The sequence below is a fragment of the Chrysemys picta genome, chromosome 22 (assembly GCF_011386835.1).
Source record: "Chrysemys picta bellii isolate R12L10 chromosome 22, ASM1138683v2, whole genome shotgun sequence".
Lineage (NCBI taxonomy): Eukaryota > Metazoa > Chordata > Testudines > Emydidae > Chrysemys > Chrysemys picta.
In genome coordinates, this window is record NC_088812.1 from 8,416,761 (window position 1) to 8,432,400 (window position 15,640).

At 56.2% G+C, this 15,640-nt stretch overlaps 1 protein-coding gene across 2 annotated transcripts in view; it reads right to left on the reverse strand.

The window, feature by feature from the left end:
* Positions 1 to 291: 291 nt before the first annotated feature.
* Positions 292 to 15,640, reverse strand: part of ENDOU (endonuclease, poly(U) specific) — a 52,346-nt gene continuing 36,997 nt past the window's right edge. For both annotated transcript variants that reach the window (XM_065575578.1, XM_065575580.1), the window contains exons 2-10: positions 12,216 to 12,263; positions 10,931 to 11,065; positions 10,461 to 10,505; positions 6,633 to 6,804; positions 5,913 to 6,112; positions 2,786 to 2,899; positions 2,440 to 2,546; positions 1,368 to 1,510; positions 292 to 830 (exon numbers count right to left, since the gene is read on the reverse strand). In XM_065575578.1, the coding sequence (XP_065431650.1) occupies positions 716 to 830; positions 1,368 to 1,510; positions 2,440 to 2,546; positions 2,786 to 2,899; positions 5,913 to 6,112; positions 6,633 to 6,804; positions 10,461 to 10,505; positions 10,931 to 11,065; positions 12,216 to 12,263 (1,079 nt within the window). In that variant the 3' untranslated portion in view covers positions 292 to 715. The remainder of the gene's footprint in view (positions 831 to 1,367; positions 1,511 to 2,439; positions 2,547 to 2,785; positions 2,900 to 5,912; positions 6,113 to 6,632; positions 6,805 to 10,460; positions 10,506 to 10,930; positions 11,066 to 12,215; positions 12,264 to 15,640) is intronic.

Consider the following 15,640-nt stretch of genomic DNA (forward strand, 5'->3'; position numbering starts at 1 on the left):
CTTCAATGTGAGCAGTTAGGCCAACGCCAAGCACCATCGATGAGCTGCGGCCATGGGCCAGATGTTCGTGGAACTCCACAGGCCATGTACTGAATTTTCCGGGCAATCCCCCTGGGCCAAACCCAGCCCGCCATGCCAGTGGAGAAGACGCTTTCTCCATCCCAAAGCAACCCTCAGCTTGTGTCGCCAATGGAAATTAGCTGAAGAAATTAGCACCCCCACATCCCAGGGGCAGGGAGAGGCGTCTGTGCAGCCAGACAATCACCATGTCACAAAGGAAGCCAGGCCAACTCCTTCAAAGCATCTTTTATTTAACTTGTCTGCATTAATTCCCATCTGTCACATTAGACACTCGACACTTCTTATCACTCTTCTGCTGGACGAGGGACACATGCTTGGGAAGGGAACCGGGAGCTTCTTCGGGGCTACAGACAGTTCATATTTCTTTTCTTCCTTCCTTCCTTCATTGTGCAGGTGTCTCAGAGGGCCCTAGCTTCCTTCAGCACCACGCAAACATAATGCATATGCAGCAAGATCATTTAACCCCACCAAGGCAGGGCCTAGGCCTGGCCGGTGCAGAAGAGAGTGATCGGCACCTTGCGGTCTGTGCCCCCTCTATGAGCCCAAGTTTCCTGGTGCAGCTGTATGCTCCCAGGATGTCACCACCACCCTTCCCCCTCCCTGTGCCTCCCCGCAGCTGGGATCGTTGGCAGCATTAGGATGATGTCACGTAGGCAGTCGCTATATACTTCCTGTCGTTGCCATAGGTGGATTTGGTCCAGGTGTAGGTCTTAATGCCCAGCTGATGGCCTCCCAAGCTCAGCCGGCACCTGAAGGAGGAAAGTCCACATTTCAGCACTGCCTTGCTCCTGACTCCACCCCTCTCGCAGACGAGCAGCTCGGTGCTCAGGGACTGAGCCCATGCCAGGCAGTGCTGAGGGTAGCCATGCTGACCCCAGAGCTCAGTCCAGAATGCAATTGGATTCACGTCTCCCCCACATCACCTAGGCCAAGACAAGCCTCCTCTTAATTCCCCTCACCCCATACTCCGTCCAGAACCAGGCTCTGACTGGGAGCCCAGCAGGGAGGTCAGACCGAGAGGTCACCTAGAACAGGTATGCTGGGACAGGTCTGTGTGCCCACCTTGGCCCTGGAATTCCAGGGGGTGAGCGGAGTCTGGTTGAATATCCTCCCACCACAGGGCAGTGGAAGTGGGTGCTTCTGGCTCCACCACCTTCCCCTTGGTGGGGCAGACTGAGTGACACACAAGGTATGCAGTACTGTTGGTCCAACACAAGACATGATCTCACCCACCATGTCTCTCTGACTTGGAAGGGACAGACGCTAGGGACAGGCACAGTACTTACATCTTCCCCGGCCGAGCAATGAAGCACAAAGTGTAGAGGCCAAATTCAAACTCAGGGCTGCAGCCAATGAAGGCAGAGCCCACCTCCTTGATATAGCCATCCCAGCTGAACTGCAGCCCCAGCACGTCAGGGTATGAGTCCCACTAAAGAGAAAGAGAGAGAGCAAGGGATGAGAGCTGTGACCCACCCAGAGACCCAGGGTCGCTCTCAGAGCGAGGGGTCAGAGCTGTGACTCACCCAGAGACCCAGGGTGGCTCTCAGAGCGAGGGGTCAGAGTTGTGACCCACCCAGAGATCCGGGATCACTCTCAGAGCGAGGGATCAGAGCTGTGAGTCACCCAGAGATCCAGGGTCGCTCTCAGAGCGAGGGATCAGAGCTGTGAGTCACCCAGAGATCCAGGGTCGCTCTCAGAGCGAGGGATCAGAGCTGTGAGTCACCCAGAGATCCAGGGTCGCTCTCAGAGCGAGGGATCAGAGCTGTGACCCACCCAGAGATCCAGGGTCGCTCTCAGAGCGAGGGATCAGAGCTGTGAGTCACCCAGAGATCCAGGGTCGCTCTCAGAGAAAGGGGTCAGAGCTGTGTACCCAGCCAGAGATCGAGGGACACTTTCATTTGCAGAAATATCAGAGCAAGAGGATGTTAACACAAGGAAATTAATGCTTCCCCTGGGCCGTCCTTCCACACTGGAGCTCGTCTATCCCAGGCCCAGCCCTTCCCATCTTGCCCTCCGGGGTCCTGGCAGGAAAAACGCACGTAAGGAAGTGTCCCCGATGTGACACTCAGACTGGGGTCAAATGGGCCATTGCTGATACTGGCTGGGATCCTCAACGGAACTGAAGAGAGCAAGCACTCAACTGCCCTTGGATTCCAATGGGATTGCACCGGCTGGGTCCCTGAGACTGCTCTGAAAACCCTCCGTGTCGCACATATGGGGCCAAACCCCCGGCTAGTGCGAATTGGCAAAATGTCATTGACTCCAGAGGAGTGATGCCGATTTGCACCAGCCAGGGATCTGGCCCACTGACTCCAGTGGGGCTGTGCTGGGTTTCACTTGCCCATCACCAGTACTTACAGGCCCGTCGTAGTTATGGCTGTGGTAGTCAACCAGCCCCTGCTTCTCCAGAAGGTAGAAACGAATCCAGTTGTGGAATCCGGACACTTTTCCTTTTTTGACTTCCCCTAAATAACAAAGGAGACAATCACTGGTTAGCTGCACCCTGAGGAAGAGGCCTAGCGACCCCTCAGCCCTGCCGACACTGGGCCAGCAGAGCGTGGCTGGGCACACACATTGAACCCTAGGGGGAAGAGGGTTTCCTCTGCCTTCGTCTGGGAGCAAGTCTGCTCAGTACATGCTTGGCGCTGCCCATCACTCCAGCCAACCTCTGCCCGGGCTGTGTGTACCCAGCACCGTACTGTACCTGAAAAGACGTGCTCAAAGCCGCTGGAATCCCCCTCATCCTTGCCTCTGGAGTAAAGGCCAAACCACATCTCCTTCAGGTCGCTGACAAACTCCTCCTGGGTGCTGTAGCGCTCTGGAGAGAAAGCAACATGGACAGGGCCCCGGGCAAGTGAGAGGAGGGAAACCAAATTTCAGAGAGAGGCATCTTCTGGCCATGTGTAACGCTGACAGACCCGGTTGTGTCAGTGTCTCTGGAGCTAAATGCATGAGCCTCTATTGATGGACTAAAAGCCACATGGCTCTTAGCCAAGGCTGTAGCAGACATATGGATCTCTAGCTGGGCTAGGTGCCACTAGAGGGGAACAGAGCGCCACACCCAGCAGGGGAGAGAAGCCGGGGCCCCGCGGCTGCCGGGGACAGAGAACTCAGGTTGCGGGCGCGGTGTTCTCAGTTCCCGGCAGACACGGGGCCCGCCTAATGCCCAGCAGGGGAGAGAAGCCGGGGCCCCGCGCCTGCCGGGGACAGAACTCAGGCTGCGGGCGCGGTGTTCTGAGTTCCCGGCAGACGCGGGGCCCGCCTAGTGCCCAGCAGGGGAGAGAAGCCGGGGCCCCGCGCCTGCCGGGGACAGAGAACTCAGGCTGCGGGCGCGGTGTTCTGAGTTCACAGCAGACACGGGGCCCGCCTAGTGCCCAGCAGGGGAGAGAAGCCGGGGCCCCGCGCCTGCCGGGGACAGAGAACTCAGGCTGCGGGCGCGGTGTTCTGAGTTCCCAGCAGACGCGGGGCCCGCCTAGTGCCCAGCAGGGGAGAGAAGCCGGGGCCCTGTGGCTGCCGGGGACAGAGAACTCAGGCTGCGGGCGCGGTGTTCTCAGTTCCCGGCAGACGCGGGGCCCGCCTAGTGCCCAGCAGGGGAGAGAAGCCGGGGCCCCGCGCCTGCCGGGGACAGAACTCAGGCTGCGGGCGCGGTGTTCTGAGTTCCCAGCAGACGCGGGGCCCGCCTAGTGCCCAGCAGGGGAGAGAAGCCGGGGCCCTGTGGCTGCCGGGGACAGAACTCAGGCTGCGGGCGCGGTGTTCTCTGTTCCCAGCAGACGCGGGGCCCGCCTAATGCCCAGCAGGGGAGAGAAGCCGGGGCCCCGCGCCTGCCGGGGACAGAGAACTCAGGCTGCGGGCGCGGTGTTCTCAGTTCCCGGCAGACACGGGGCCCGCCTAGTGCCCAGCAGGGGAGAGAAGCCGGGGCCCCGCGCCTGCCGGGGACAGAACTCAGGCTGCGGGCGCGGTGTTCTCAGTTCCCGGCAGACACGGGGCCCGCCTAGTGCCCAGCAGGGGAGAGAAGCCGGGGCCCCGCGGCTGCCGGGGACAGAGAACTCAGGCTGCGGGCGCGGTGTTCTCAGTTCCCAGCAGACGGGGGGCCCGCCTAGTGCCCAGCAGGGGAGAGAAGCCGGGGCCCCGCGCCTGCCGGGGACAGAACTCAGGCTGCGGGCGCGGTGTTCTCAGTTCCCAGCAGACGCGGGGCCCGCCTAGTGCCCAGCAGGGGAGAGAAGCCGGGGCCCCGCGCCTGCCGGGGACAGAACTCAGGCTGCGGGCGCGGTGTTCTCAGTTCCCAGCAGACGCGGGGCCCGCCTAATGCCCAGCAGGGGAGAGAAGCCGGGGCCCCGCGCCTGCCGGGGACAGAACTCAGGCTGCGGGCGCGGTGTTCTCAGTTCCCAGCAGACGCGGGGCCCGCCTAGTGCCCAGCAGGGGAAAAAGCTAGGGCCCCGTGCCTGCTGGGGACAGAGAACTCCGAGGCTGCAGGTTGCGGGCGTCAGTGTTCTCTGTCCCCGGCAGGCGCGGGGCCCGTCTAGTGCCCAGCAGGGGAGAGAAACTGGGGCCCCGCGCCTGCTGGGGACAGAGAACTCCGGGGCTGCGGGCGCGGTGTTCTCTGTCCTCGCAGCTTCTCTCCGGCTTCTCTCTTCTCTCTGGATTCATATATTATGTAATATTAAATATGATGTTTTTTGTATTATTTAATGTACAAATGCAAAATAAGCCTTGAAAAATTGTTGGCGCCCGCCACACTCTTCTGAACACATGAATGTGCTACTGGCCACAAAAAGGTTGGGGACCACTGGCTTAGGCAGTGCTGGACGGCTGCCCATGCACCGTGCCCCTCTTTATATATGTTAATCTTCCCACCTGCAGGGACCCATCCCGTTGCACAACTAGCCTGCACCTTCTTGGTTCATAATTCTCAGTGCTGGAGAGAGCTGCTGCATTGACAGCCCTGGGAGCAGTGTGCCCCCGGCACAGCGGAAGCAGAGAGTGGGCCCCCCAGTGCCACCAGCGGGACTCACCTCTCTAGGAGGGAGGCGGTGCTCAGGTTCTGTGCCCCATTCAGACCCTGGCTTCTCTGCTGAGAGCAGCCACGGGAGCTGGTTGGGATGGAGGAGTGTCCTATTATGGTCCCTGAAACTTTGAGCAGGGGTGTGCACAGGAATTTAAATTTGACCCCTTCTGGGGGGGGACACAGAAGCTCGCTCACCCCCCTTCCTCCCCAGCCCTGGCAGGAGCTCGATATTCCCTACCTCCATGGCCCCGGGACCGGAGAAGTTCTGTGCCCATGACGATTATTGGAGGGCCCATGCCCCTGCTTGCCCGCCCCTTGCGCACACCCCTGATTTTGTGGAACAGGTGATACCTGCTGCTGTCAGCCATTGGGAAATGTTCGGATGCAGCAAACACCTGTTCTCAGGGTAACTCACATGCTCAGACAGTCTGAGCAATACACACGGCAGGAAGGTTGGTGACCAGGCCTATCCCTTGCTCAGCAGGCCCTTCCCAGTACGACCCCAGCAGGCCCTGGCTGTCCAGTGCTACCCCAGTAGGGTGACCAGATGAGATGAAGAAAATATCGGGACACTGGGGAGGACGGGGAGGTGTGAGGGGGACACACAAAAAAAGCAGAGTGATCTCGGTGGCGCAAAATATCGGGACAAAAATTGCGTCCCGACCACAGATCGGTCGGGACACGGGACAAACAGCTCAAAATCGGGACGGTCCCGATTTTATCGGGACGTCTGGTCACCCTATACCCCAGCAGGCCCTTCCCAGTACAACCCCAGCAGGCCCTGGCCGCCCAGTGCTACCCCAGGCACAGCACGGGATCCACTTACTTTTCTTGTGCAGGAAACTGTAAAGCTGTTTCATGAGCTCCGTTTTCATGACCTCCTGCAGGAAGTTCTCCTGCTCCTTCAGCTGCTCGGCACTGAAGGCTTCCCCTCGGCCCATCATCCGTTGGTAATTATCCAGCAGCTTAATGAAGCTGGCATAGGTGGGTTTGGAGAAGAGCTTCTCATTGACGTACGTGTAGAGTCTGAAATGGAGAGATCATTGGAGCTGGGGGGGCAGGAGCGGCCAGGACAGCAGCTTTCTGGACCCAGGGCCAGTGACCAGGGACGCCAGGGGCCCAATGTGAGGTTCCTTAAAGGGCCTGGACTGCCAGAGCCAGTGTGCTCGGCACACCCTGAGAATCAGGCCCCTTTAAACTGTCTCAGGTCCAGTGACCAAAATCACTGGGCACTTTTGAAAATTTAGGCCTCAGCTCTTTGAAACTGCCCCCCACCCCACTTGCTCTGCCTGCCCCCTCCGCTCCCCTGACTCCCCCAGCTGGGGCCCCAGCAATCAAGGGGCTCTCCCTGCTCTCTCTCCCCGCCCCAGGAACTCACATTCTCTAACATCGTAACACGGCCCTTCAGCCCATCCCCTCCCGTGCAGGCTCCCTGCTCGGAGCCCTGCATGGCACCGGGCCACGTTCCACCCTCATGCTGGAGCTGTGCGGGGGTTGGGAGCAGGTCACCCAGCCCAAGGCAATGGCGAGCACACACAGCACTCACGGCTCAGGAGAACGATCCTCTTTGTCTCTGGTCTCGGCGGAGGAGGTGAGATGCTGCGGGTTAATGGTGATGTCTGACTTCTGGGCTTTGTTGTGGTCCACCTTGAAAAGCTGCTCGGAGATGCTCAGAAGCTCCTCGTTGGTGATGGAGTCGTGACTGCTGGAGAATCCCTCTGCAGGGGTCAGGGCCATTGCACAAGCAGATGAGTGGATGTGAAGAGCCAGGCCTGGGGGAGCTTACCCTTGAGGGAGGGCCCAGCACCCCACTTTCAGCAATTCCAGCAACTCAATTGTCCCACATCAGGGAGCTAGTCCTGATTTAGGCTTCCCCCTAACACAGAGCTGCAGGGAGTGGGGCAGGGCTATTGAAAGCCACAGCAATGCTGGGGAGAGGGAGAACTGAGGCTTCTAAGTGGGGGAGCCCCAAAACCCCAGTACGACCTCGCTGCTAAGGCAAAAGTCACCCCAGGGCATAGGGAGCACAAGGCTGTGGCACCACTTCAGTCCCACTTCAGCCCACAGGGCGCCCAGGCTTCGTGCTGGTCTCAGCCCCACGCTGGATTATCTGCAGACTGCAAGTGCATTGGGGCAAGGGCATCACCTGCAATGTGCCTTGCACACAAGATGATACTGAAGCTCTGGGAGGCAGTGGGAAGAGGTCACAAGGGCAGGGGAAATTCAGGAGCTACGGGGGCTGAGCATTCCCAAAGGGGGCCAGGTTTGCAACTGAGAGGAGTTCCCAGCGGACAAGGCTTCCCAACCCTTGGAACTAGTGAGTCTGCAGGGAAGGGCCCTGGTTGTCTAGGGCAGGAGTTCTCCCTACAGACAGGCCCCTCGCCCTGGGCACCAGCAGGAGCAGTGCTGCTAGCTCTAACGATTTCACCAGGAGGCTCCCACTATTTATTTTTTTGCATCAAGCCCTGGCTCCTGGAGTCAGGTGATTATGGGGGAGTGACAGTTTACAGTCCGACTGCCCAATTTTGCCTGGGTCTGAGCTCAGGTGGCCAGCCCAAGCTGCTACCCATGCGGCAACGTCCATCCTGCTATTTTTAGAACATTAGCTCAAGCAGTGCTAATGTGTCTGTCTACCTGGGCTGCAAGGCACGCTACCAGCTGCACTGTAGACAGACCCTCTAAGTCTAAAAGGGACCACTCTGATCATCTAGTGGGACCTGTATAACACAGGCCAGAGACCTTCCCCAATTCAATTCCTTTTTGAACTAGAGCAGATCTTGTAGCACAGGGGTTTTCAACCTTTTTTCATTTGTGGACTCCTAAAAGATTTCAAATGGAGGTACGGATCTCTTTGGAAATCTTAGACAGTCTGTGGACCCCCTGTGGTCCATGGACCATGGATTGAAAACCACTGTTTTAGGAAAGTATCCAGTCTTGATTTTAAAATGGACAGTGTTGGAGAATCTACCACAACGCTTGGTAATTTTTATAAAGTTTAATTACCCTCACTGTTAAAATTTGCACCTTATTTATCTGAATTTGTCTAGCTTCAACTTCCAACCATTGGATTGTATTAGATCTTTGTCTGTTAGATTGAAGAGCCCATTATTAAATATTTGCTCCCATGTAGGTACTTGTAGACCGTAATCAAGTTACCCCTTGCCCTTCTCTTTGTTAAGCTAAATAGATTGAGATCCTTGAGTCTGTCACTATAAGGCATGTTTTCCAATCCCTTAATCACTCTTGTGGCTCTTCTCTGAACCCTCTCCAATTTATCAACACCCCTGTTGAACTGTGGGCACCAGAATTGGACACATTATTCCAGCCGCAGCCACTCCAGTGCCAAGCAGAGAGGTATAACAACCTCTCTACTCCTACTTGAGATTCCCCTGTTTATGCATCCCAGGATTGCATTTGCCATTTTGGCCAAAGCATCACACTGGGAGCTCATGTTTACCTGATTATCCACCACAACTCCCAAATTTTTCTCAGAATCACTGCTTCCCAGGCTGTAAATATGCCTGCATTCTCTGTTCCTGGGTATAGATATAGATATAAATGCTTCCCCCAGCACCACACAGCACCATCTACCTGCACTGTGCACTGAAGGGGGTCGATGCTACAGATGCCACGGGTCGATGTCATGCCCCACATCGGAGCAGGCAGGGAGAGAGCCTGATCTCCTCACTCAGATAACCAGGGAGGGATCCCGGCGAGATCAGCTCCTCTCTGGCGTAGGAACAAAGAATGCCTGACATGCTGTGTGCTGGAGAGCAGGACTCTGAAAGGGACTTGGGGTTGATGATGGAAACCAACCGAACATGAGGTCCCAGTGTGGCTGCGTCTGGGAGTGTGAACACGGTGCTTCGCCATGACAACAGGACTATCAAATCAGAGCAGGGAAGTGCTATTACCCTGTATACAGCGTCGGCGAGCCTGATACTGGATATTGTACCCACACTTCAGACACAAGGTTGAACAATTGGAAAGGGTTCCGAGAAAGGCCACAGGAATGATTCGAAGTCAGGAAAACCAGACTGAAGGAGCTCTATCTGTGATCTTATCCAAGAGCAGGTGAAAAGGTGATTTGAGCCGGGTCTGTAAGTACCACATGGGGAGGAGGTTTCTGGTAGCCGTGGGCGTTTTGAATGGCAAACCAAGGCAGAATGAGATCCAGTTGAACTCTGAAAAATTGAAACAGAAAATGAAATGCAAATTTGTAGCAATGGGAGAATTCCCCGTTGGAGCAGCTCACCAAGGGGCATTCTCTGTCACTCGGAGTCCTTCAATCAAGCCCGGGCATCTCCTTCAGAAAGATCTGCTCTGGCCCAATCACAGACTATCACTACAATCACTGACTGCTGGGCCCATGCAAAGATCCTGGTGGATTCTCTGGCTTGTACTATCCGGGAGCTCCGACTGGATGATCACAATGGCCTTAAAGTCCATGACTCTTTGAGGCCATAGAGGCATGTGGGGACCGAGAGGCCTTATGACATTGTCTGGCACCTCCTAGCACCTTTCATCTGCAGCTTATTACAAATCCTGCCCCTCAGGTTAGGGTTACCATTCGTCCGGATTCCCCCGGACATGTCCGGCTTTTTTGAGTTAAAAATAGCGTCCGGGGGGAATTTGTCAATGTCCGGACTTCCCCCCCATGCAGAGCGTGCGTGGCTTACAGGGCAGCCGGCCGGATCGTGCCACTCGCACGGGCTCCGGCAGCCAGAGCCCTTCCTCCACTTCCCCCTCCTTTCCCCTGCAACTTGAGACCACTCCCCTCCTCTCTCTCCCTCCCTCCCCCTCCCTCCCTGCATTCGCAGATCGCCGGCTGGCTGTTCGCCTCGGCCTCCGGCAGTCTGGAGCTCTGACCCTGCTCCCCTCCCGCGCTGTCGAGCGCGCTGCTCTGCAGCACAGTAAGGGGGCCGGGGGTCAGAGAAGCGGCAGGGAGGTTCTGGGGGGGGTTGTCAAGAGACAGGGAGCAGGGGGGAGGGTTGGATGGGTCAGGAGTTCGGGGGGGGCTGTCTGGGGGCGGGGCTAGGACAGGACGGGGGCGGGGCTAGGGCGGGGCTCCTCCCGTCCTCTTTTTTGATTGTTGAAATATGGTAACCCTACCTCAGGTTTACACCTGGATCTACTTCTGTGGCACACAGCCCTACAACTTTTCTACCACAGACTGAACCACATTGCCGTAACTGCAGAAAAACTGCTGAATCATGAGATTCACGGCTTTGGAAACCCATGGCCTTTGTACTGATAGGAAATGCAGAAGAGCAATAACACATGTGCAGAGCCTTGTGTTTGGGGAAACAGCAGGGGCTCGCTGGAAAATGGCCGCAGGTCACACACTTTGCTAGCGACAAGTGCAGCTACTCACCCGTGGAGTCTGCAGACCCTGCCATGGGGTCCGTCTGTCTCCCATCTACATTAAGTGAAAAGAAAAAAGAAAGCAAACGATCACTCAGTAGACAGTCCCGGACTCAGGCACCTGGGTTGTGTGGACTTCCCAGGGACTTACACTGACTGTGTTATCTAGAGCAACCGAGGGTAGCAGTTGGTGCCTGATTGTCATTTGTTTTCTACTCATTAGAGGACCTCACACACGTGGGCACACACACACATGTTTGCACACGCAAGGGCACATCCAAGCACACACAGACACAAGCGCACACAGCCAGTGCATTGCTCTGCTGTGTCGTTCTCCGTGTTCCATTTGGGACCCATAAGTGTGAGAATTGGACAGACTAATAAGCATAATCCACAACCGATAATAATGGTGGAATGGGAGAGCGACAGGAAGCAACCCAGAGCCCAGCCTAGTCCCGTGTCCCGCCAGAGGCCGCTCACCCTTACTGCAGTGCATATGGTAATCTTCACAGCAGTTGCGATGTTTTTCACACTTGGTATTACAGTGACACTCATCCTGCTTGTTGTACGGCTCGTGGCAGCGCCCCCTGCAGGAGTCGGGATCTGTGTACAAGCCTGGGGGAAAGGAAAAACAAGCTTTCAGTTTAAAAGGCAGCAACACCGTCCCTTGGGCTAGTCATGCAGGAATCACGCTGCTGAATCCGACCAATGACGTGGGTCGGGATCAGGGCCAGCTCCAGGGTTTTGGCCACCCCAAGCAGCACAAAAAAAAAGCTGCAATCGCGATCTGCGGCGGCAATTCGGCGGGAGGTCCTTCGCTCCGAGCGGGAGTGAGGGACTGTCCGCCGAATTGCCGCCGAATAGCTGGACCTGCCGCCCCTCTCCGGAGTGGCCGCCCCAAGCACCTACTTGGCAAGCTGGTGCCTGGAGCCGGCCCTGGTCGGGACCCGCATTGTGACAGCTGCCCATGCCACCCACTCCAGAGGAAAGTGCAGAATACTCCCTCGTGGGTAAGTGGGGATCACCTGGGAGGATGGAAGTTCCTTCTCAGTGAACAGCAACCTGGAGCCACGTGGTCGTGGGCACAGATGCTCCAGCCCGATCCCCTGGGAGAGGCTGTTCTGGCCCAGGCCAGGAGAAGGGGCGTCGATCGCACTCAGAATTTTGCTGCTGACCGAGTCAGCTACGTGGCATAGGGGAGTAGCAATGGTCTCAACCCGCAACGTTTGGGTCCCAGCCTGACGTTCTCTAACATTCAGGGGAGTTTGGATCGGGTCTGGCGGTTCTGTTTGGGCAGAGGCTGCGAGTCATTCTGCGCAGAGCACGCAGTGGAGTCTCCGTGAGCTGGAGTCCGCTCATCGAGTGTGGGACAGGCTCGGCCAGGGGTCGCTGGGGGGTTCCATGCCCTGGGCGGTGCTGGAGCTCGAGCTGGACGGTCACGATGGTCCCTTCTGGCCTTGAATTTGATGACTCTGGGAATGAGGCCTAGGCAGCTCGTAAGCCCCATTTAACGCTGCTTTCACAGCTTCTGCAATTCTAAAGCCAGGAGGGACCGTTGTGATCATCCAGTCTGAGCCCCACGCAGGCCTGAGACTCCCCTGGCCCCAGCCCGCTGGCTTGTGGCAGAGCCCTGAGGTGACTGCAGGCCTGTGCTGAGGTGAATTTCACCCTGGGAAGGGCCAGCAAGGGAGTTAATAGAAAGTTGTGTTAATTCCCAGCATTGTGAATCCCGGACTGCAGCCCCTAGGCATTGATAGAGACTCACCGGCAGAGCTGGCATGTGCTGTCTCTGTTTCCTCTTTATCCCCAGCAGCTGCAATAAAGGGAAAGGAAAAGCCATGACTGTCTGTAACTGGCGGTGGAGGGGCTGAGAGACGGGAAGGTATGAGCGGGGCTACCCTGTCTTATTTGGACATGGCCCACTTATGGCTGCACCACCTGACGAGCAGCCCATGAAAATAATTAACCATTGGAACAATATAAGGGTCATGGTGGATTTACCATCACTGAAAATTTGTAAGTCATTTTGGATGTTTTTCTAAAATATATCCTCTAGGAATTCTTTTGGGGAAAGTCCTGTGGCCTGCGTTACACAGGTCAGACTAGAGGATCACAGCAGTCCCTACTGGCCTTGGAATCTAGGAAGCTTGAATCGTGGTGAGCAGGGCCGGCTCCAGGCACCAGCCTGGCAAGCAGGTGCTTGGGGCGGCCGCTCCGGAGAGGGGCGGCACGTCCAGGTATTCGGCGGCAATTCGGCAGACGGTCCCTCACTCCCGCTGGGAGCAAAGGACCTCCCGCCGAATTGCCGCCGCAGATCGCAATCGCGATCGCGGCTTTTTTTTTTTTTTTTTGGCTGCTTGGGGCAGCCAAAACCCTGGAGCCGGCCCTGATGGTGGGACTGGGTTTGCTGCAGAGCTGCCTGGGAACTGGTGTTTCTTCCCGGCCAAAAGTTTCAGTGAAAAAGGAAACGGTTTTGTTTTTGCCAAAAACAATTGTCTGACATCTGGGGGGCGGGGGGGTTGCTGACCAATAGAAAGCATTAGAAATGAATGTTTTCCTTCTTTTTGTAACTGAAAACTGAAACATTTTATCTGGGTGAGTGAAATATTTTGGTAAGACCAAAACTTTCCACCCAACTAGTTCACATTTTTCAGTCACCAAAAATACGAAAAAAAATTAAAACATTTTGTTTTCCGATTCCTGAAATCTGTTTTGGCCTTTGGCTTTTCACCGAAAACCCAGAGAATTTCATCTGCTGCGGCCGTTGTGGAATATCCCAATGAACGAGCCGGAAAAGCATTTGGAGGTAAAATTCTCAGCCGCCTCTCGTCTGGGTCTGAAGTGAGAGGGAGCTGAGGCTGCAGGCTGGGAGAGTGCATGAAAGAGCAGGTGGGCGACACAGCCAGCCAATGGCGACTGGTGTCGCTAGCCAGGACAGGCCTGCCAGGTGCAGGCAAGAAGCATGAATGTGATGGAGAAGCAGTGGAGAGATTCCTGGGAGGGGAGTGACCCGGTCGCAGCGCAGGCCAGCGACACTTTGATCTGACCAGCCAGGCTCCAGCGTGGCCCCAGAATCAGCAATAGCAGAGTGACTTAAAGGCATCTTTGCCCATGCATGCCCGCACGCAGGCCCCTCCCTCACTGGGCTGCACTGAGTACTTCTGGACCCCAGCTGAGGTCAGTGTCTTTTAGCTGCACCTGGTGCCTGCACCTTTGAAATGTCACCAACAGTAGCGACTAAGAGAGGCTTTTCGTTTCCCTGCCATAAATCAGCTGTAGCTAGAAACTCGCTGCTGTGCCAGGGTTTATGAGATGCACTTGAAAACGGAGGCAATTAGCATTTGCCCTGGAGTGATCCCGCAATCCTGTACTCACCTGCCCCACGCCAGGACTGTGGGAAATTTCTGCACGCTGTCATACTGTGATATTGCACCTGGGATCCAGCAATCCCCATGGAAGGAGCCAGGCTCCTGCTGGCTTTGCTCCGTGTGGGAATCAGTGGGGGTTGTTAGTGAGCCCATAGCATGGCCATGCCTCACAGTATCAGTGCTTCAGTGTTGTATAGCTCCAGGCGCTGGACCTGTCAGCTTCCCTGTTAATAACTTGTATGCAAATTCCTCACAGATTGGGTTCCTTTATGCAACTTCTTTTGGACTGATGCAACCCTAGATGATAAGCCGCGAAGCATGATTCTCCCTGGAATGGAGCAATGCCCAGGGGCCGAAGCTGAGGGCAGGGACGGAGCTGGGAGTGATCAATAAACTTCTTTAGAAGTAGGCCACGTTATTTTAGACTAGTCACTTTCAAACAAGAATAACTTCTGCCCTTGCACTAGTCAGGAAACAAATGACAAGGGCAACCAGTAATCCTCATGCTAATCTAATTGCTAGACAGCATCAGGAGAAAAAAAGTTCCTTCTACATGGCAGCATGGCACAAATGCCCTCTCCGTGAGCGCTCAGGAGGGGGTGAGTTTGCCTTCTTCGAAAGTGTCTCTGCACTGGCAGAGGCAGGACCTGGGGCTAGCTGGACCGCTGGGCTGTCCCCGTCTGCGGAATGCTACCTTCTAAAGCTGGTTGGGAATTTCCCATCACACCTTTTTTTGATGAAGAATGGCGGATTTGACTAAATGAAAATGTTTGTGGAAAGCGTCTGAAAAGTCTGATTTCTTGTCAAAAACTCAAAAACCCGAAAAGAGAAAAATATTCCGCTTTTGAGTTTTCAATGAAAAACCCCATTTTCTGAGGAGCTCTAGCAGTGCCTGATGTGTTGGAGTATGAGCAGTGCCCTGAAAATCTGCTCTCTGGGCCCCAGGAGTTCTGCGGTCAGTGCCATGGTATCTAACAGGATAGATGAAGCAACAGAACCTCAGTACGTTCCTGTCCCAGTCCTCCCACTCCAGTCAGTGCAGTGGTGCAAGTGGAGCCCAAGCCGCCTGCTTCCAGCTGCTCTTGCAGATAGATCCTGGTTTGCAAATCAGGGAAGAAGAACCTGGTTATGATTAAACGTCCCAGTGTTGTGCCACCTAATGCTGGGAACTCCTGACAAATTGTGAGTCAAACCGAGCAGCTCCCGTGAGTCCGGTGTGTCCTCAGGAAGTACCGTGAGCTCAGTGTACAATGAAATCATCCAGGCCACTTGCTGCAAACCACCACCAAGGCACCAAAGAAATTCCTGACTTGGGACATCCCGGATGCTGGCAGGAGAGAAGGGTGTGGGGTTCAAGCATCACGCAGTGCTTAAGGCACTTTATTCTGTGTCCCATTCCAACTGGCTGTGCTTCCCAGCACCACACCCAGCCTCTCTGTCTGGGAAGCTCAGCCCTTAAAGCAGTGGTCCCCAAACTTTACAGGGTTGCCCCCTCCCTTACCCCTGTGCACGCTTCCCCCCTCCCCACACAAGCCAGGGCCGGGAGTGGGGCCACAGCTCCCAGGGCAGGTGGGAGGGAAATGCAGATGGGGGTAAGGGGGTTGAGGCTGCGGTTGCAGCTCGGGGAGGGGACGGAGCTGGGAGTGAAGCCATAGCTGGGCCCTGGTGGGGGCTGGCAGCCATAGCCACAGACAGGTGTGGACCTGTCCTGAGGCTGGGGACGCAGCCAGAACAGACAGAGCTGGGGGAGGAGCTGAAAGTGGGGCTGGGTGGTGCTCCCTCCCCATCCCCTGTGGGGGCTGGCCCAGGCCGCACTGCACCC